General features: G+C 36.7%; 1 protein-coding gene across 1 annotated transcript in view; it reads left to right on the forward strand.

Annotated features, from left to right (window-relative positions):
- Positions 1–1920: 1920 nt before the first annotated feature.
- The window catches only part of tgm1l5 (transglutaminase 1 like 5), a 35381-nt gene continuing 14187 nt past the window's right edge, over positions 1921–23114 (forward strand). Inside the window, exons 1-7 of the mRNA XM_056449580.1 lie at positions 1921–2143; positions 4167–4418; positions 6887–7005; positions 7659–7766; positions 8654–8831; positions 18238–18376; positions 22250–22442. Coding sequence (XP_056305555.1) covers positions 1921–2143; positions 4167–4418; positions 6887–7005; positions 7659–7766; positions 8654–8831; positions 18238–18376; positions 22250–22442 — 1212 coding nt within the window. The remainder of the gene's footprint in view (positions 2144–4166; positions 4419–6886; positions 7006–7658; positions 7767–8653; positions 8832–18237; positions 18377–22249; positions 22443–23114) is intronic.

Below are 23114 nucleotides of genomic sequence, written 5' to 3' on the forward strand. Positions count from 1 at the left end.
AAGTGTTCCCCCTAAAATTTTTAGGTACTAATATATACGTTTAAGGTACCAATATGGACCCTTCAAGTACAAATGTGTACTTTTTGAAAAGGTACCACCTTAGTGACAGCTCGCGTACCTTTATTTCTGAGAGTGTATATATATATATATATATATATATATATATATATATATATATATATATATATATATATATATATATATATATATTTGTGAACCCGGACCGCAATTTCTTCAATTGAAGGTTTTACGTAATCCTGAATAAACGAGCTTTCCACTTATGTATTGTTTGATATGATAGGACTATGTTTGTCCAAGAAACAACTTTTGAAAATCTGCAAACTGAGGGTTCAAAAAATTGAAATAGTAAGAAAATCACTTTTAAAGTTGTCTAAATTAAATCAATTCAATAACTAATTATTGAGTTTTACTACATGGCAGGTAATTTACAATATATATATATATATATATATATATATATATATATATATATATATATATATATATATATATATATATATATATATATATATATATATTCATGGAACATGATCTCAATCTCTATTTAATTGATTTTTAGCATAACAAAAAAATCAATAAATTCGACCTTATGATTTTACCCATGCAATGTATTTTTTTATATTTATAGCCATCCAACATAAACATGTCTTGTTGCCTCATTAAACATAAGGGTTTTGTGGTCCAGGGTCTCATTTGTCTGCAATTAATTTGATTTAAAATTCAATTAAACTTTATTTTGTAGCTCTAATTATAGCCATACAAATAAAACATGTATTTTTCTCTTTTTTTTCTTTTAGGGGTTCGACTGTAGAAGCAAGGGGTAAGACTACAGCTTGATACTAAAAAGTGCCTAATAGTAAATAATAGCCACATTAAGGTCTGTCTCTCTGTATTAATGACATAGATAAAGTGTTCACAATGTAAAAAAATATCTGTTCGGTTTATTTACGGTTGTGAATTGCATTATGGGACTTTTATCTCTGCTCTGTCAACTTTTCATGTTGAATATTCAACTGCAGATTAACAAAGTGACTTTTATTGGCATTTTTGTAGTTTGAGACAAGATATTGTTTAAAATAAACTATTATAAAGAGAATTCTTTAAAATAACAGTACTGGTAGTTTGTTATCAGGTTTTTATACAACACCAACCCAGACAATATAGCACTTTATACTAAAGATGTCAACAAAAGTCACTTATTAACATCAAAAGGTTTTGAAGGAGAGATCACAATCTCAGAATGCAATTCAAAAGGATGAATAAGTATAAAGAAAAAAACATGAATCACAAAATATGGAAAACTGCTATTTTCTAGATTTTTTTTAAAGTGTACATTGTAAGGATTTGTATAATAAGACGGCAATGCTGTCGCAAACAACAAAATATTCAAACATTATTTACAGTGTCCTCTAATTTTGTAATAGACTGAACCAATTCTGCCATTTGGATAGGAAAGTTTGCATTGCGTAGAGATTTTTGATTGACAAAATTGAGTTCATTTAACTGAATACTAAAAAAATTATGATCAGTCACTTGAACATGTTTTCTCAAGAACACAAAGCTACTTAAAGAGATAGATCACCCAAAAATTACAATTCTGTCATCATTTACCCCTTTGAGTTTCTTTTTTCTATTAAACACGAAAGAAGATATTTTGAAAAGTGTTGAAAACCTGTAATGACTTCCATAGTATTTGTTTATCTTACTATCGAAGTCCGTGGTTACCAGTTTTCAGCTTTCTTCTTCTTCACATCTGCTTTTGTGTTTAACAGAATAAAGAAACTTGTATATATGTAAGTAAAAAGTGAGTAAATGTTCATTTTTGGGTGAACTGTGCCTTTAAGACCTAAAACAGTCTTCAGAAATGTCCATTCATAATAAATGTTCAGCTTTATAGAGATGAAATTTGTGTTTGTGCCTGCTGTTTTAGATGAAGTACTGCAGGTACGTTCTGTCGATCTCATAAAGACCAGGAAAGGACAGAATCGACAGGAGCATCACACAGACGCTTTCTTTAGCAATCATCTGATCATCCGCAGAGGGCAGTGTTTCCAGATGACTATTGAACTGTCAAGACCTTTAATTCCAAGCAAAGACCAACTATACCTGGAGCTCAGACTCGGTAAGTAATGGCTTTACTATACAGTTTTAGTCAAAATTATTAGCCCTCCTGTGAATTTGTTCTTTCTATTTAAAATATTTACCAAATGATGTTTAACAGAAGGAATTTTTCACAGTATTTCCTAAAAATATCTATATATTTTATTCTGATTAAAGTCTTATTTCTTTTAGTTTGGCTGGAATAAAAGCAGTTTTTCATTTAAAAAAATAATAATTTAATGACAATATTATTAGCCCCCTTTAGATTTTTTTTCTCGATTGTCCACAAAACTAACCACTGTTTTACAATGACTAGCCAATCTAACCCAACTAGTTAACCTATATAGCTAGTTGAGCCTTTCAATTGAACTTTAAGCTGAATAGTGTCTTAAAAAATATCTAGTCAAATATTAGGTGCTGTCATCATGACAAAGATAAAAGAATCACTATTAGAAATTAGTGATGCTTAGAAACTAATATGCTTAGAAATGTGTTGAAAACAAATCTTCGCACTGGTAAACAGCAAGCAGGAAATATTTTTAAAAGAATTAAAATTTCACAAAAGGGTTAGTCATTTTGACTTCAGCTGTATATAGTTTTTTTCTGTATTTATTATGTAAAATTATAGTTCATATGTTTGAGCAAATTTGCCCTGATGAGAAATAAAACTAAAACCTAAAATTTATAAAGCTTTTGAAATGGTTATAATGTAAAAATATTGTTTTAATGGAAAGTAAGTTGCTTTAATCAAGCTCTACTGGCAAATTTCTGTCTTTTATTTGTGGCATGTTAAAATCAATAAATTCTGATGGAGTATTTCCCATTCCCAATACAGACTATAAATTAGTCAAATGTGCTGTTTTACTAATTAAAATTTGATGGTATGTAATGGGTTTAATAGTATTTTTAAAATATTCTAAAATATAGTGTTTGTAATATAAAGCTACAAGAATGTTCTGAAATAGTTTCTGTTTTTTTTTTTTATTCCAACAGGGAGTACAATTTGTATGTGTGTGTGTATATATATATATATATATATATATATATATATATATATATATATATATATATATATATATATATATATATATATATATATATATATATATATATATATATATATATATATGTGTGTGTGTGTATGGTGTGTGTGTGTGTGTATGTATGAATGTATATACTGATGCATATGTCACATATAACTGCATATGTCAACTGTGTGTATATATATATATATATATATATATATATATATATATATATATATATATATATATATATATATATATATATATATATATATATATATATATATATATATATATATATATACACAGTTGAAGTCAGAATTATTAGCCCCCCTTTGAATTTATTAAATATTTTCCAAATGATGTTTAACGGAGCAAGGAAATTTTCACAGTATGTCTGATAATATTTTTTTTTCTGGAGAAAGTCTTACTTGTTTTATTTCGGCTAGAATAAAAGCCGTTTTAAATTTTTTTTAAAACATTTTAAGGTCAAAATGATTAGCCCCTTAAGCTATTTATTTCTATTATGTTTAAAAATGTGTTAAAAAAAAATTCTCTCCGTTAAACAGAAATTGGGGGGAAAAATAAACAGGGGGCTAATAATTCTGACTTCAACTGTAAATACATATCTTAAATTGCACTTTAAACTGATCACTTGCAAAAATTACTTGCAAAATAAGTAGAAAAATAGTAGTAAGTACTGCTATCATGGCAAAGACAAAAGAAATTAGTTATAAGAAATCTCTCCATTAAGAGGGACAACATAAAATTAAGGGAACCATTTTCAAAAGAATAAAACTTTCACAAGAGGGCTAATACCTTTGACTTTAACTATATATGTCATTTTTAGTATTCATAAAGATGTATTGACATATATGTGACATAAATTTTCATATCTGTACTGTAACTTGATAAATATGTGATTTGAATATATTGCCATATATCACATTTTTTACTGTACTGTAAAATGGCATGAGCAGCCATCTTGTATTTTCTGATTATTGTCTGGATGTTTTGCAGGTAATGTGGTACCAGCACACAGGGACAGTTTTGTGAGTGTTCCAATTGTGCCAGAATTCAAGAAAAATGCTTGGGAGGCAAAGATTATCGAGCAGGCGAAAACCACCATCAAACTATCAGTGTACTCTCTTCCGACCGCTTGCATCGGACAGTACAAGCTCACTGTGGTCACGAACTGCCCAGCGGGAAAAGCCACTTCACCGTACACACCTGACAATGACATTTACATGCTGTTCAACCCTTGGTGCACAGGTACTACACAGAAACATTCATTTATTAATTTTCCTTCGGCTTAGTCCCATATTTATTAGGGGTCGCAACAGCGGAATGAACCGCCAACTATTCCAGCATATTTTACGCAGCAGGTTTTACGTAGCGGTTGCCCTTCCAGCCGCAACCCAGTACTGAGAAACACTCATACACACTTACATTCACACACACACTCATACACTACGGCCAATTTACTTTATCCAATTCACCTATAGTGCATGTGTTTGGACCAACCCAGGCTCATTCTGAGAACGTAGTCCCGTGGACGTTTCTGGAGACCGCGAAATACGTAGCCGGGGGTACGTACGGCTGCATTTCTTTTTTTTAAGCGAACGCTGCGGGGCGGTGTGACGCCGTTCCTTTCGGCGCTTGCCGGCCTGCCGCTCGCCTCCGTGTGGAGGGCTTTCCCGCTGCAACCAGTTTGTCCGGTTAACTCTTCGTGTACTCTGGCGAACTTGAGGCGCAGAGGGGCTGACCACGACGACGACGACGACCTGATTCGAGTCCGGGGAAGAGCGGTTCCAGAAATCAGGTAAGAAAACAAAAACAAAATCCAAAAAATGAAGCGAACAAGTTCGTCACAGGGTGAGAATGTGGTCAAAATCCGAAAACGTGGTAAAAATCAGACGAGGGCTTTTCTTTTTCTGGACGGCTTTTGTGAATCGTCGTTGGTTGGGTTTAGGGACGGAGGAGGGTGGGTCCGCCGATTGGCCGGTCGCACGGTCAATCATTCTGTCATCCAGGCAGACAGGCGGAAGGTCGTTCGACAGCAGCCTCTAGCGGGTTTACGCGAGAACGGCGCGGGAACAAGCGCGCACAGCGGCCTCTCGCGGATTCAGGAAAACAAAAACTGCAAAATTACGTACCTCCCGGGACGTATTTCGCGGCCTCCAGAAACGTCCCCGGGACTACGGAAACCGGAGCACCTGGAGGAAACCCACACCAACACGGGGAGAACATGCAAACTCCACACAGAAATGCCAACTGGCCCAGCCAGCGACCTTCTACTGTGAGTCCACAATGCTAACCACTGAGCCACCGTGCCACCCAACAATCAAACAAAAACAACTTATTTGGGCTTAGGTTGAACATTACTAAATTGAATTTGTTTGCTTAAATTCAGCCCATATAAATTTATTTGCAACAATTTTGCACAAATAAATTTTTTCAGTGTGTCTGGAGAAAAAAAAAGATATGAATCCATTAAAATATCAACTTACGCTGACAAAAAAGATGTCTGCAGCTAGTTCAAACGACTTATTTAAAATGAGCTGAAACAACACAACTATTGAGATTTTTATGCTCAATCCACTTAAATTTATGATGGCCGAGAGAGCTTAACGTGCTGCAATTTAGGAAAACACGCAATTTCAGAATTTCATTTGCAATTTCTCACAATGCAAACAAATTAAGGAAACGAGCTGCATTTTCTCACAACACATGCAAATAGAACAGAGGACAAAGTAAATATTTCAAGGGGACCCAAAAACATGACGGATCCAGCTATTTAGGTTTTGGTTATTAAGGCTAATAATAATCAAAAGACAAGGCAATGGTTGTTTGTTTTAAAAAGGAGGCGTGGCACCAAACCCCGCCCCTAAACCCAAACATCATTGTGGATGAGCAAATCGTACTACATTGTATGAATGAGATGATACGAATTAATATGAATTAGCCACTAAATCAAAGAGTTATGAATTTTACTTTTCTGTTTATTACATGCAAAACCTATAATAGCTTGTTTTTGGAAAAATACAGAAAGCCTGCATTTTGAACAATGGTTGCGGGAATTGTATTATTGTTTGGCTTTTGAAAAATTAAGTTATATAGGCAAGAGAAAACCTACAAAAGTTTTTTAAAATTTGGAATCCCTTTATAGGATTCCTGAAGGAAGGTGATACAAACTTTTTCTCTGTATAACTTGTATCACCTCCTATTGATGTACCGTTGTTGTTATATGATGTACCTTTATATTGTATGTGTAAGTAGATGCAAGTACTTATATATTTGTATATATATATATATATATATATATATATATATATATATATATATATATATATATATATATATATATATATATATAATTATTATTATTATTTTTATTTACTTGTTTTTTTTAGTAATTTTTTCTATATTTTTACTATTTTATATTTTTATTTATTATATTATTTTGTATGTTTGGTTTTGATTTCTGTATGTTTAAAGCTACTAAAATCAATAAAGACTGTGTTTAAAAAAAAGTTACGAAATGCCATGAGATAGCGTTGTTGTTTTTTTCTTAAATCGCTCTCTCAGCCACCACAGCGTAGTAACAACAATATTCTTGTGATTTTATTTGGGACAGCTTAATTGTTTTATGTTTAATCCACTTAAATTTGTTGAGCTAACTTAATTGGTTTGTGTTGCGACAACAAAAATAAATTGTGATGTCATTGTGTTGTTGTCAGATGACCCGGTGTACTTGAAGGATGAGGCTGAAAGAAATGAATATGTGCTGAATGATATGGGCAAAATGTACTATGGTACTGAGCAACAGATTGGTACCAGAACCTGGAATTTTGGTCAGGTAAAATATGAATATTTAATATTTCAAATACAGAACATCTGTTAAATGTTGGCTATATTTCTATATAAAATGACTGCACATCCACAAGAAGGGTTCATGAACCAGCAATACGTTTATAATGGGGGAAGAAAATCCCGGACGAGCCCCCACTTTACGTTACGACTCTGGTCTAAGGTGTCAAGGAAGTAACATAAAACACGCAACAAATAAAATATCTTTTAATTCAGAAGAAATGGTTGTTGATTTAAGAATTTGTAGACATTTAGACTAGACTAAGCAATTATTTTTTGCAGTGACATTAATAATAATTTTACAAATTTTTGAATAGATGCTATTCCAGCTAAAGAAACTAAAATAACAAGACTTTGTCCAGAAGAAAAAATATAATAGGAAATACTGTGAAAATGTCCTTTCTGCCTTAAACATCATGAAATATTTGAAAAGAAAAAAAATCACGAGGGCTAATAATATTGACTTTAGCTGTATGATAAAATATAATCCTGAGAATATAACATGTAAGCTATTTCACTTTAAACACCTGAGCTTCCAATACAGTTAAAAAACATATCCAATAATTCCAATACAGTTAAAAATATTTTAATATGACACTTTTTTATGATAGCTATCTTGTTTTAATCTCTCTGTGACTGTAGTTCGATGAAGGTGTCCTGGAAGCATGTTTCTTTGTCTTGGAGAAAAGTGGGTCTCCGTGTTCAGGATGGGGAGACCCTATTAATGTAGTGAGAGTGATATCTGCACTGGTGAGTCTTTTGTCTCTGATCTCTCTATGCTTTTGTGTTTGTATATTGATTTTACAGAGATGTGTTTCTGAGTCAAGATATTTGAGTAAATATTAATTCAGTCTGAATTAAATCCATGCCTAATCCCTATCCCCCAAAATTTAAAGGGATAGTTCACGCACAATACAAAATGTTCTCATGATTTTAGATATAATAATATATATTTTTGAGTTGCTATTTAAAACGTTTGCTGCTCAAAGTTTATTTCTCTCTTGTAAATAGTTTTTTTCTACTATGAGGATCTTTTAATTCTTGAACAGAACAAACATGTTACTGTAATTGCAAAAAAATTTACTGTACCAAGAAATCTCTGAATATTAAAACATGTTTGATGCAATGAATGAATTAATAAACGAGCAAATCAATCAATAAATCAAAAAACATACTACTATTACAATTAATAATAATAATAATAATAAAATAATAATAATAATAATAATAATAATAATAATTCAATAATAATTCAATAATAATAATAATAATAATAATAATAATAATAATAACAACAATAATAATAATTTTATAATAATAATAATAATAATAATAATAATAATTCAATAATAATAATTCAATAATAATAATAATAATAATAATAATAATAATAATAATAATTTAATAATAATAATAATAATAATAATAATAATAATAATAATAATAATAATAATAATAACGATAATAATAATAATTTTATAATAATAATAATAATAATAATAATTTTATAATAATAATAATAATAACATATGGCAATAAATGTTTTGTAATTATCTGAATTAATAATAAATAATGCTTACTACAAATTTTGAAGGCATTTTTGTGAGGCGGATGGTGTAATTTTGTTTATGTGTCAGGTTAATTCCAATGACGATCAAGGTGTGCTGATTGGTAACTGGCAAAACAGCTACGAGGGTGGACTTTCTCCCACGGCCTGGAGCGGAAGCAGCGCCATCCTGAAACAGTACCACAAAAGTGGAGGAACGCCTGTGAAGTTTGGACAGTGCTGGGTCTTTGCTGGAGTCACCAACACTAGTAAGTGCACAGGGTACAATTCATGCATTAAAGCAGGGGTCACCAATCTCGGTCCTGGAGGGCCGGTGTCCCTGCAGGATTTAGCTCCAACTTGCCTCAACACACCTGCCTGGATGTTTCTAGTATACCTAGTGTTATGAAGCGGACAGGAGACAGAGGTAAGGAAACGTTAGGGTGTTTATTAAATGACAACAAGGAGCACATGAAGGATAGCCAGGAGGATCAGGAATGATGTTGGGGTCTTTTCCTCCGTGGCTGGGTAACAGGAATACACGAGGATGGACAGCACACACCAGATACAGCTGACAGAGGATGACACAGACTTGGAAGGACTGGAAGACAGGACGATTCGGGAGGACCAGGAAGACTAGGAGGAATACAAAGAGAACAGGTAAGTAAATCGTTTGTTTTAGCTGAGGATGACTACGCTGAGTGGTCGCTCAGTTGTCCGCTTTCGTCGAGACGAGCCCGGACAATGAGCGACTGGAGTGCTGTGCTTTTATCTGGTGCTCGTGAATGTGATGCAGCTGTGTGCTCATTAGAAGTCAGGTGATGGTGATCTTCGTGAGTGGGGGTCGTGAGAGCCTGACCAATCCATGACAGTACCCCCCTCCCCAGGGCCCGCTCCTGAGGGCCGACACCTCCGACGCCGTGGTGGTCTCCCTCTGCCTCTAGGCGCTGGGAACTCAGGGTGGCTCTCATGAAACTCCACCATGAGACTAGGATCGAGAATATCAGCTCTGGGAACCCATGTCCTTTCTTCGGGCCGTACCCTTCCCAGTCCACCAGGTACTCCAACTGGCCACCACGACGTCGGGAACGCAAGATCTCCTTCACTGCGTAGACGGCTCCTTCTTCTAGGAGCAGTGGAGGAGGGGGTTCCTCTTCGTGGTCAGGCTCTGTGGAGGGAAGAACAGGATCGTGATAGGGTTTCAGGAGTGATACGTGGAATGTAGGGTGAATACGGTAGTGAGAGGGTAATTGTAGTTTGTAGGTGACGGGGTTAACCTGTTCCACGATGGTGAAGGGACCAACAAATCGGGGACTTAACTTGCGAGAGGGCAGTCGCATGCGTATGTCCCGGGTGGATAGCCACACCTTTTGTCCGGGTGTGTATCTGGGTTCTTCAGACCTTCTCCTATCGGCGGTTACCTTGCTTCGACGGACTGCCCTCTGCAGATGTTGATGAGCCTCGTCCCAGACTCTCTCGCTCTCCCCGGAACCAGTGATCCACTGCGGGGACATCAGATGGTTCGCCATCCCAGGGAAAGAGCGGTGGTTGGAAGCCCAGGACGCACTGGAATGGCGTGAGTCCGGTGGAGGGTTGCCGCAGTGAATTTTGGGCATATTCTGCCCAGCCCAAATACTGGCTCCAGGAGTTCTGGTGACCACTGCAGAAGGTCCTCAGGAACCGTCCCACCTCCTGAATCTTCCTCTCTGTCTGCCCGTTGGTTTGGGGATGATATCCAGAAGAGAGGCTGACGGCCACACCTAGGAGCTTGAAGAAGGCTTTCCATAGACGTGAGATGAACTGTGGACCTCTGTCCGACACAATATCTTCTGGAATACCAAATGACCTGAAGACTTGATTAAAGATATTGTCGGCAGTTTCAAAGGCTGTGGGAAGACCTTTCAGAGGGATTAGTTTGACAAACTTTGAGAATCTATCTACTATGACTAGAATACAGGTATTACCTTCTGACGAAGGGAGGTCAGTGATAAAGTCCACTCCTAGGTGTGACCAGGGACGGTTCGGAATCGGCAAGGGATGGAGCTTTCCAGCGGGTAGATGACGTGGGCTCTTGGATTGGGCACAGTCCTTACAGCCCTGAACATATTGCCTCACATCCCTTGCCATGTTTGGCCACCAGAATCGTTGGGATACTAGCGAGAGAGTATTGTTGATCCCTGGATGTCCAGTGCCTAGCGAGGTATGTAAGGAGTGGATCAGATCTACCCGGTGTTCAGGTGGTATGAACTGCCGATGAGGAGGGCATCCCGGCGGAGCAGGGGCTTCCGGAGTGGCAACGACTGGAGGAGCGTTCCAGGTGATCGGACAAATGGAGATGTGTTCGGGAAGAATCTTCGTTGGGAGTTCTTCATGATCGTGATGCTCGTGTAAACGAGAGAGAGCGTCTGCTCTTAGATTCTTGGGTCCTGGACGATAGGAAATGGAGAAATCAAAACGTGAGAAGAAAAGTGACCATCTGGCTTGACGTGGACATAGTCTCTTGGCCTCTTTGATGTATTGGAGGTTTTTGTGATCTGTGATCACCTGGAACGGATGTTTGGCTCCCTCCAACCAGTGACGCCACTCCTCCAAGGCTAGCTTGATTGCTAGAAGCTCCCTGTCTCCTATGCTGTAATTCTGCTCCGCCGGGCTCAACTTCCGAGAGAAATAGGCACAGGGATGCAGTCGGGGCGGTGTATCATGATGTTGAGATAATACTGCCCCGACGCCGGTGGTGGATGCGTCCACTTCCACCACGAAAGGAAGATTTGGGTCAGGATGAGTCAGGAGTGGGGCCCTTGTGAACTCCTTCTTAAGAAGGCGGAAGGCTGCGGCTGCTTCTTTGGTCCACTCCAGTCCTTTGGGTTTACCCTTGAGGAGATTAGTGAGAGGTGATGTAATCCTGCTGTAGTCCTTGATAAACCGTCTATAAAGTTAGCAAACCCAAGAAACCTCTGGAGCTCCTTAATGGAAGTGGGTTCTGACCAGGATAGAACAGCCTCAATTTTCTTCCCATCCATACGTATACCGGTTTGGTCAATGATGTATCCCAAGAAATGAATCGACTTCTGGTGGAATGAGCATTTCTCCGCTTTGAGGTAGAGGTGATGTTCTCTCAATGTGTGTAGGACCTCCGCAACGTGTTGGCGATGTTCGGCCTCACTCCGGGAGTAAATGAGGATGTCATCTATGTACACTATTACACAGTGGTGAAGAAACTCCCGGAGGACTTCATGAATGAAGTTTTGGAATACGGAGGGGGCGTTGACCAGACCGTAAGGCATGACCTCATATTCATAGTGGCCAGTAGGGGTCACGAATGCTGTCTTCCATTGGTCCCCCTCACGTATTCTTATCAGATTATACGCGCTGCGGAGGTCCAATTTAGTGAAGACTTTAGCTTCTCGGAGCTGTTCCAAAGCGGCTGGTACCAGAGGAAGGGGATATCGGTATTTTACTGTACCGTTATTTAGGACCCTGTAGTCGATGCATGGACGCAGCCCTCCGTCCTTCTTGGCCACAAAGAAGAAGCTTGAGGCGGCTGGTGATTTTGAGTGACGTATGTACCCCTGACTCAGAGCCTCCCTTATGTAATCTTCCATTGCCTGATTCTCTGGAAGCGAGAGCGGGTAGATCCTACCTCTTGGCAACTGGGCATCTGGAACTAGGTCGATCGCGCAGTCCCATGGCCGATGCGGCGGTAGCTGGGAAGCTCTCTTGGGGCAGAAGACATCATGAAAGGAGCTGTACTCCTTAGGAATGTGGATAGACTGCTTCTCAGGAGGGCTCTCGACCGATGTTGCAAACAAAGAAATGGGGTTCCGACCTTGAAGAGGGAGATTTGGAAAACAGGCAGGTGTACATCCAGATCCCCATTTCTTTATCTCTCCTGTGCCCCAAGAGATGATGGGATCGTGCTTCACCAGCCACGGGCGCCCTAGAATGATGTCCATATTTGCACCCTCCAGAACCAGAAATTGAATCCTCTCTTGATGTAACAACCCCACTTGAAGAAGGATGTCTTCGCATTGTCGATGGATACGGGTCGAAGATCGAGTGCACTGGGTTATCGGTTGTATCTGGTATATATGCGAGGACGCCTCAGTACGGAGGTGGAGTTGACGACAGAGGGATTGGGAGATGAAGTTCCCTGCTGACCCGGAGTCGATGAGGGCTGTGACAAGGAGAGAAATAGAGGCAGTAGTTATTTGTACGGTGGTAGTAAGTGGTTTACATTGTTCAATATTCGTACTGAATACACTCACTGAAGTCCGAATGGGACGAAGGGGACACTCCATACGGGTGTGTCCACTGACACCGCAGTATAGACACAGACCCCGGGTCAGCCTCCTCTGTCGTTCCGCTGATGTCAGTCTTCCAGACTCTATTATCATGGGTTCTGGTTCTGGAGAGGCTGTGACTCAGGCGATTGGAGGAGTGCAGACGAGGGGGTGATGGTGTCCTGTTGATAGGAACGGAGACGATCGGAACATCGGAGAGAATGTTGGATGAATCTCTCCAGACCCATTGTATCATCTAATGTGGCCAGTTGGATTCGGAGAGTGGGTTCCAAGCCGAGCCGGTACGTGGTCAACAACGATCTCTCATTCCATCCACTTGCAGCTGCTAGAGTGCGAAACCGGAGAGCATATTCCTGTGTAGATAGAGTACCTTGCTTTAGATGATACAGCTGCTCTCCAGCGGCTACTTCCCCATCAGAACGTCCAAACACCTCTTTGAAATACTCCGTGAAGGTAGTGATGGAATTCATGACCGGCCCGGCTTGGTTCCAGATCGTCTCAGCCCATTTAAGTGCAGGTCCAGAGAGTAGAGATACGATGTAGGCGATCTTCGACTTATCTGTGGGATATAGAGAAGGTTGCATTTCGAATATGAGGGAACATTGTAACAGAAAACCATTGCACTCCCCCGCTCCGCCTGAGTAGGGCGCTGGTCGGGCCATGGGACTGGAAGGAAGGGCCGAAGAAGAACTGTGGAGGCGGAAGTGCTCGGTGCTGGTGGTGCGTTGGAAAGTGGAGCTGGTGGCTGTAGAATCCGCTTCAACTGGTCCACCAGCTCTTGAAGGTGATCGGGGGTGCTCATGTTGTCGTCGTTATGGGTCCGGGCTTCTGTTATGAAGCGGACAGGAGACAGAGGTAAGGAAACGTTAGGGTGTTTATTAAATGACAACAAGGAGCACATGAAGGATAGCCAGGAGGATCAGGAATGATGTTGGGGTCTTTTCCTCCGTGGCTGGGTAACAGGAATACACGAGGATGGACAGCACACACCAGATACAGCTGACAGAGGATGACACAGACTTGGAAGGACTGGAAGACAGGACGATTCGGGAGGACCAGGAAGACTAGGAGGAATACAAAGAGAACAGGTAAGTAAATCGTTTGTTTTAGCTGAGGATGACTACGCTGAGTGGTCGCTCAGTTGTCCGCTTTCGTCGAGACGAGCCCGGACAATGAGCGACTGGAGTGCTGTGCTTTTATCTGGTGCTCGTGAATGTGATGCAGCTGTGTGCTCATTAGAAGTCAGGTGATGGTGATCTTCGTGAGTGGGGGTCGTGAGAGCCTGACCAATCCATGACACCTAGGAAGACCTTGATTAGCTTGTTCAGGTGTGTTTGATTAGGGTTGGATCCAAAATCTGCAGGACACCGGCCCTCCAGGAACAAGTTTGGTGATCACTGCATTAAAGGGATAGTTCACCCCAAATTTTAATAATGTCATAATTTATTCATCCTTCACTTGTTCCAAGCGTATTTGAATTTCTTTCTTCTGTTAAACACCAGGGAAGATATACTGAAGAATGTTGAAAAATATCTGTCATTAACTTCCTTAATATTTTTGATTTAATGCAAAAAAAGCTTTTCTCAATTACAATTTTTGTCTTGTTTGTAGTCTAAATATCCAACACAATCTCTCGGCAATTCGAAACTTTTTGATTTAGTGGCTAATTCCTACGAATTCGTACAATGTAATTTGTACAATTTAGTACGATTTGCTCATTCCCCAATGACGGTTGGGTTTAGGGGTGGGGTTAGGTGGCACGCCTCCTTTTTAAAATCGTACAATTTCGTACAACTGAAATTAGCCACTCAACTGACAAAACGTAAAATACTTACGTTTTCTCGTGAGATCAGGCTGAAATATCTTACACTTCTTTAGTCAAGAAGGAATCTCTAGACAAGTTAAAAATATTGTTTTGTTTTCAGAAATGCTGTCTGAAGTGAGTTTTAATAAATGCTATAATAATAAAATAATCTGTTGGTTAAGAAAAATAATCTTTGAAATAAGAATATTTACTCCACGTCCACTTGTTCTACGCTTGATTTGATTTATCTCTCTGTCAAACACCAAGGAAGATATACTGGCGGATGTTGAAAAAAATTGCCATTGACTTTCATAGTATTTTTGTTCAATGCAATTGAAATTAAATTTGTCTTGTTTTTAGTCTAAATATCTAAAACTTTCAAGTGGTACTCACTGCAGAGCCACATGGGCAGAGCTGAGCTCCAGCAAGGGGGAGTTTGAGCTCCAGCTTTACTCCTTGCTGCACTTCTTCTACAAGTGATGTCACTGGAAGTTGGGGTTAGCAGTAGGGAAGGTGTACGCATTAAAATAGCTTATAAGAGGAGGAACTGGAGCTCAAGCTCCCCCTCATTAGAGGTGAGCTCCACTCAAGTGGCTCTGCAGCGAGCACCTTCTCAAAACTTCTTAAATCAAGAAGAAGATTTTTCTAGACAAATTACAAATATTGTTTTGTTTTCAGAAATGTTGTCAAAATTAAGTGAGCTTTTCCTTAAAACGAGCCAAATAATCTGCCGGTTGGGTAAGAAAAAACCTACACTGTAAAAAAAAAAACCAAAATTTTCCGTAATTCAACTGGGGTGCTGAAAAAAAAAAAGTTAAATAACGGGCGATAAATTACAGAAATTTACCGTAAAATAACGCATATATTAAATTACAGAAATTTACCGTAAAATAAGGCATATATTAAATTACAGAAATTTACCGTAAAATAACGCATATATTAAATTACATAAATTTACCATAAAATAACGCATATAATAAATTACAGAAATTTACCTGAAATTTAAAATTAAGGAAATTTCTGTAATTTAACAGCCATTATTTACATTTTTTTTAACATAATCTGTAAAATTATGGATTTTTTTTTTACAGTGTAGTTTTCGCTTCATTTTCTAACCCCACTGGCAGATTATTTTGCCTGTTTTCTCACTTAACTCACTTAATTTTTACTAATTATTTCTGAAAATAAAACAATATTTTTAACTTGTTTATAAAAAGCTTCTTGATTTAAGATTTTTTTTTTTAGATATTTGGACTAGAAACACAACAAAAACTAAGAAATGTTGTGTTTTTTGTTTGTTTGCAGTATAAACTTAATTTTGTCTCATTTCTGGAAACATCTATGTAAGTCAATGGCTGCTATTTGTCAATATTCTTCAGAATATCTTCTATTCAGTTCAAGTTTGTGTTCAAAAAGTTTAAAACCACTTGAGTGTGACTAAATGGTGAGGACATAAACATTTTAGGGTGCTGTCTCTTAATAACTGGCTTTCTTGTTAGTAAGCTATTATATGAGTAATCAATTAACATTTATGTGAATATACAAAAATATGAATATGACTGAATTATAGTCATCATTAAGTAGGAATTATAATTAATTGTTGTTAAAGCAGTTAATCCAGGTTCCCTGAAGTGCCTTAACACGCAATATTTTTAATGCATGATTGCCCAATGTATCTGCACTAAACACAGGACTTTAATTTTATTTATATCACAAGCTCAGCAAAGCTACATTGACACTCTAATAGTAAAGCTGACTCTGTCAAACCATTTCCCTTTAAAACACTATATCTTTTTAAAACACTGCAAATTCACTTTAGTTATTCCCAGAATGTTCAAGTTTATGTCAAGCAAAAGGGAACCATACAGAAAAAAATATACTAAAGTAGTTTAAAGTAATTACTATAGTTTTTTTTAACCACACTATATAAAAAATTTATTATAGTATTCACAACAATATTTTAATGAAAGCTACATTATACTGTATATTGACTGCATATAGTGAATTGATAATAAATACTGTAGTATACTTTAGTTTTTACTACATGTGGTGTAGTATAATATACTCTAAGCAGTTTTTGATAATTTGTTGTTGTATTACCATAGATTCATTCAAGTCATTTACTGTAGTGTGGTTCAAAAACACTATTGTAATTACTATATATTACCATAGTATGTCTTTTTCATGTGGAAACCTGCTGTGTTTTCTGGGTGAAGTGTATGGAGACCCGGAACGGACGTGATGGTGGGGGAAAAATAGGTGGAAGAAAATATAACTGGGTGGGAGAAAAAAACAGAGTAATAGGAAAACATATTTTTAAGTTTTTCGCGTTCCCTCGCAAAGATGTTTTGCGTCATCTCGCAAAATTTTTCCACAATCACTTCCTGTTGACTTCATTCATGTAAACCCTCCCGTCTTTGCCGAAATTCTCCCGTATTTTACCATTCTATCCCACTATCATCCTATCATTAAGTATTTTCCTATATTTCTGATATATTTTTAATCTTGAAATCTTGCTAAAATTAATATTAAAATGTCTGCTTTCACTTTCTTTACATTAAAGTTGTGCGTCGATCGTCGCCTTTCATATGCAACCTCTTAAAGCGCTAACTGACAGATGCGCTCCGTATAATAAACTGATCCCAGATCAGCTTCTGTACACACCATTTTCAGAGGAGCAAAAGTGCAGGACACTTTGGATTCGGGTGTATGTTTAAACAGACAAATACGCTGAATAATATGTAAACATCGCCGTCCTGCATGTTTTATTTTAAACTGCAAATTTTCTCTTAAATGAGCACAAACAGTTTCTGAAGTAATGGAATGCTTTCATTATAGATCTGTGATATGTGCTTTTATAGATATGTGATATTTTATAGATATTATAGATATGTGCATTCTTACAGTGTATGCCGTGTTTATCTTTTCAGCACTCTTCAAGTGTTCGAGTTCCACCCCTTAACTGTTGTTTTTAGAACTGCTGTGCTGATTTGTATATTGTAGCATTCATTGCTGTATTTTGGGGAGATTTTGAATCAATAACTTGTATTAATTTACTATTTATTTTATCTTTTAGTTAATGTATGTGTTTGTTTGTCCTTACGATCATTTTCGCCAATCACTGACAAGATTCTTGAGAGTGTGAACACGGAGTAGCCAATCAGAGACGCCCAAGACAGCATCGCGCTAAAGATGTTTGGGATTTTGTTCATCGCGTGGCCACTCAGTCATTTCGGAGATAAATAAGTTAAAGTGTAGTATTTTTGTTACAAGCCTTCAAGTTTTGTTAGTGTAATATTTGAGATGTTGAAGAGCTAACGTTACTCGATGGTTTTAGGTGCGTGACCGGACAATGTAAAACGAATTTAACGGAAACGTTACCCAATGACGCTTAGGTTAACGTTTTTTGTACCAAATATAACGTTAAACAGGACCAGAAAGATGGACTTTTGAGGTAACAGTTAAAGTTGGTTTTTATTGAACAGTAACAACACTGTCTCTTTATTATTTACCTTGGTACTTTGGATATACGGTACAATAGGTGGTAATTTTGCTCTCGCTTTCTCCCAGTGTTGCGGTGTTTTGGCGTGCCCACACGGCCCGTCTCAAACTTCAGCTCCGCTCATGACACCGATGTTTCTTTGACAACTGATGTTTATTTAGACGAGAAACTGGAGGAGATTAAAGACTTAAACCGCGATTCAATCTGGTAAGTACAATCCAGTGTTATTTACTATATTAATGTTGTTGGTGGTGGTGCTTTGTATTTTTGTTTTTAACATTTTAGTAACCTTGGAGTTCTTGTTTATTTTATATCATGGGTATATCATGTTATGCAGGGGGACTTTTAATTTAATCCATTATAAACTAGCCGCATTTAAAATCAATGATCTATGGAAAATTACAGATTTTCCATTAGGCATGGGTAGGGCCACACAAAATCTGCGGACATTTTTTGATATTTCTGCGCAGAATTTTGTTAAAAATTTGCGGATTTATGCTGAATTATTTGGGAGTATCCCTACTAAAACTTAATATGTGAAATAAAAAGTAATACCTTTTTAACTTTTATTTAATGTTTGCAATGCAAATCCAATTAGATCCACTTTATTTGGTAAACAAAGCAAGTCTCTCATATAATAGATCTAGGAAAAGACAGAAAATATCACTGTATAAACTGTATTGTAAATAAATCATATAAATATTTTCACTTTAGTCTATAATATTACTGAAATGAATTTTAAAAATGAATAAATATAATTTTACACACATTTACAAAAGTAAATAAACAGAATCAATGATGGGCTAAAAATCTGTGGAAATTCTGTGCGTGCAGATTCTGTGTGGGTCTAGGCATGGGTCAGTAAAGGTTCTGACGGTATGATAACCTTGGATAAAAATTTCACGCTATTGTGATTACTGATCTAAAATATATTCTTTTTAAATGTCTGGGTAAAAAAAAAAACTTTTTTTCCCCTTTAAAAAAAACAATATATTTTATTTTGAAAAATATTTTGGAGCAGTAAACATGTCAGACTAAATAATTCATATGAATCATCGTCTTCCACTGTTTTCATTAGTTTCAAAAACACTGATTTCTTCACAATTTAAAACGGCATCTTTGGATATCGTTTCTGCTGGAAAGACTGTTGTCCTAAAAAAACGTAAATAAAAAAAATCTTACACATTCCTTAGGAACGGTATTACAGAAACTTTTGTTGGTTTTAAAACCTTGGCTTTTCCAAACCGCGGTATACCTTGAAAATGGTTATCGTCCCATGCCCACTTTCCATGCCATGTCTTTAAAATATGAGCACTAATTTTACCACAGTATTTTCAATGGGACTTCAGCGCTCAGCTGCTGCTCCTGACGGTCTTTCATCTTGTTTTATACTTTAACAACCAAATACATTGTTAGACCTATTAAACAGATTAATTTTATGTTTTGATTGCATTACATTATCGATGTTGTAAAAGGAACCTTATGAAATTGAAGATAGTCACATCAATCTTTTACCAAAAGTTTATCGGTGGCTGAAAAACACCTTTGTGCATAAAGCAACAAACGTGTAGCTTCAATTAATTTTTAATTTCAGTATTTTGACCTCAAAACCAGTTAGTTTTTATTTTTTTAATTATGTAGATGTTTTGAGATTTAAAAAGCAGAATAAATGACTTTCCATCGATATAAGATTTGTTATGATGGGACGATATTCGGCTGAGATAAAACTTAAAAAAATCTAGAATCTGAAGTTTTTCAAGGTTATATATATATATAAAAAAAAAAGTTTTGGTATAATTATTGTAGGAAATTTGCTAAATGTCTTTATGGAACATGATCTTTACCTAATATTCTAATGAGTTTGACATAAAATACAATGCCATTTCCTGCTTAATTAGCCTGTGCAACATGGCTTTGTGGTCATGTTCAGTGAAAATGTGACATAGGCAACTAGCTGAAATTAAAAATATTTGACATTAGCAGTTTTGCTTTTGATGGTTGTATTTTAGTGGTCTACACATGGGTAAAAAGATTTGTTAAGGTTTTTGAAAGAAGTCGCATCTGCTCACAAAGGCTGCATTTATTTAATTAAGATTACTGAGAAAATTCTATTATTGTGAAATATTTAAACTTAAAAGAATTGTCACCTCCAAAATGGCTAAAATAGATAAGAGACTGAGGTGTATATCTTCTATCCTGCATTTAGATGAGTTTTTTAAATCCCTATTTGGTCACTGCATTAAAAGGCAATGTGTCTTTATCGAGGTAGTGCGTTATGGCATGAGTTATCTCCTGGGTAGGGTTGCACCAGCTGTTCATAAGTTCTTTCTTAAACTGGAAGGTAAAGTCCATTCTAGGGCCTTTGTAACTACTAGCTAGTGTGTAACTAAATTTGTTAACATGTTCTTAAACCGTAGTTTGTAGGTCGTAAGCTTTCTGTAAAATCATGTGTATAGTCGCATTGAATGAGGTAATATTCAATAAGAAGCATTTAAATCGTTAAACTGCTTTAAAATTCTGCTATTAATGCATCTATTTATAACTGTCCTATGAAAATGAAATGACAAATTATATTTTTATAGTACATTAAAATACAGTCAGTCACTACAGGCAACGAACATACCTGCATCGTGAAATACACTTGAAGTTATCAAAACATCATAGTAAATTTTTTGTGACTTTGAAACCATGAAATTCCCATATTAGCCATGTGCTGTTTTTCTTTCATGTTTATGAAGCAGCGGATGGGATCATCCCAATTGTCAGCACTTTCTTGTTTGTGTGTGTGTGTGTTTTTTTTTTTGTGTGTGTGTGTGTGGGCGTTTAGCATAGTTCGGTTGCGCAATTCTGATTGGGCAGAATGAAATTGTGCTCACTCAGTTGGCTAGTAAGACTGTCACACACAGACGGCAGACACGCATTTGCTCTGGGCCGGGGAAATTAAATAACTCATTTCATATCACAGCCTCTTTCGATAAGCTAATTGCAGCGTTTCAAATCGCAATTGCGATTCAATTTCGATTAATCGCACAACCCTAGTATGTATATTTGTATTTTCTTTTTGTGAAGGAAGTTTTTTTGGAATAAAATCTCATAAAGCTGAATTTTGTCATTGTTTGTCATCTTGTCACATGATTTTACAGAAATGAATTATTCTTATTTGATGATTAATTTCTTCATTGTGATCATTTATTATTGCTGATAAATTGTTAGTGATGATTCTTTTCTTATTATTCTGCTTTATATTTTTGTGGAAACTGTGATGCATTTTACTTTTCATGATGATTAGAATAATGAAAATAATATGCAGATGGAAAGTGCTTGGAAAATAAGGTAATAAAATAGTAGCATTTATTTAAAATAAACTATTTTGTAACATTATAAATATCTTTATTGTCACGTAAACAGTTGAATGTGTCGTTTGTGAGTGCTGTGGTACTTTTAATGATATTATCATTGTTTCCATATTCAACATTATTACTGTTTTGATTGTATTTGTGTCTAATAAATGCAGCATTGGTGAGCATAAAATACTTTTAATAAATGCTAAAAATTTAACTATTTTCAAATGTTTGAATGGTGCATAATACAGCTTATTTAATCTAACTCAAGTGGTTAAAATCTTATTATGAATTTCATTTTTTCTATTGAACACAAAAGAAGATATTTTTAAGAATGTTTGGTGTGGGGGTGTGGAGGGACAGTCATTGACATTCATAGTAGAAACAAAAAAATACTATGGAAGTCAATGGCTGTCCTCTCCCCCCTCAGCATTCTTCAGAATATCTTATTTTGTGTTCAGCAGAAAGGGGTTTAGAACAAGTGGAGGAGGAGTAAATGAAGACAGAATTTTCATTTTTGAGTGAACTATCCCTCACTGTAAAAATACTGGGTTCCACACAGTTCATTCATGTTGTCCCAACACAAATCTATTAAGTTAACCTAATAGTTTTTACAATTTTCAGTGGCTCCAAAGCACTTAGGTTGTCCCAAAAACAACCTAAACTCGTTTTAAATAAGTAGTTTGAACAAGCAGCAAAAGCCAATTTTGAGTGCTTTACGTTTTCTGCTTTTCTCTAGGAACTTCCATGTGTGGAATGAGTCCTGGATGACCCGGCCGGATCTGCCTGCAGGTTTTGGAGGTTGGCAGGTTGTTGATGCGACCCCTCAGGAAACCAGTCAGGGTGTTTTCCGCTGCGGACCCACATCTGTAGCTGCAGTGCGCAGTGGACAGGTCTACCTCAAATACGACACACCCTTCGTTTTTGCCGAAGTATGACTCTTTCTTTCCTGTGTTTTTTAAAGTACAAATGAAATCAAAACAAAACCTATTATTTGTTAGCTTGCATTGCTAGTTTTGTGGTGAACAATTCATCTGTGCATGTCATTAAGAAAAGTTTGCCTTTGTAATTTTTAATTTAAATCTGATTGTTTGTTTTCAGTTAAATTGTCAGATTAGGTCTGTCTGAGGTATTGGGCGTGGCTAATACACTTAACCACGCCCCTACAACTGTCAGTAATGACAACAAACCGAAATGTGAGAAGGTGTCTGTTAGGTTGCATTAACTCCCCTAAAACCCTTTCCCCAATCTCTTTGAATGAAAAGCCTGCTTTACTACATCCAATCAGCTCGCAGTAGAAAAACAAGCCACGCCCACTGTTTTCTCATTTAATATTGAGTTTCTTTAGGAACTGTCTCACAATACAAAAAAAAATGGTCGGAGATTTCAGTTCATGCTGACCTTAAGACTCCATCCATCACAATGTGTTTCATGTTTAATCGTGGTTGATGACAATATATATTTTCCTCATATTTCATTGTTGCATGCAATCTCACTACATACACTGCTAAAAATATTTCGAGTTTTTGTCCTGTATTTAGTCCAAATATCTAAAAAATTAAATCAAGAAATAGTCTGCCAGTGGGAGAAGCAAAATAATCTTG

The sequence above is a fragment of the Danio aesculapii genome, chromosome 23 (genome assembly GCF_903798145.1).
Source record: "Danio aesculapii chromosome 23, fDanAes4.1, whole genome shotgun sequence".
NCBI lineage: Eukaryota > Metazoa > Chordata > Actinopteri > Cypriniformes > Danionidae > Danio > Danio aesculapii.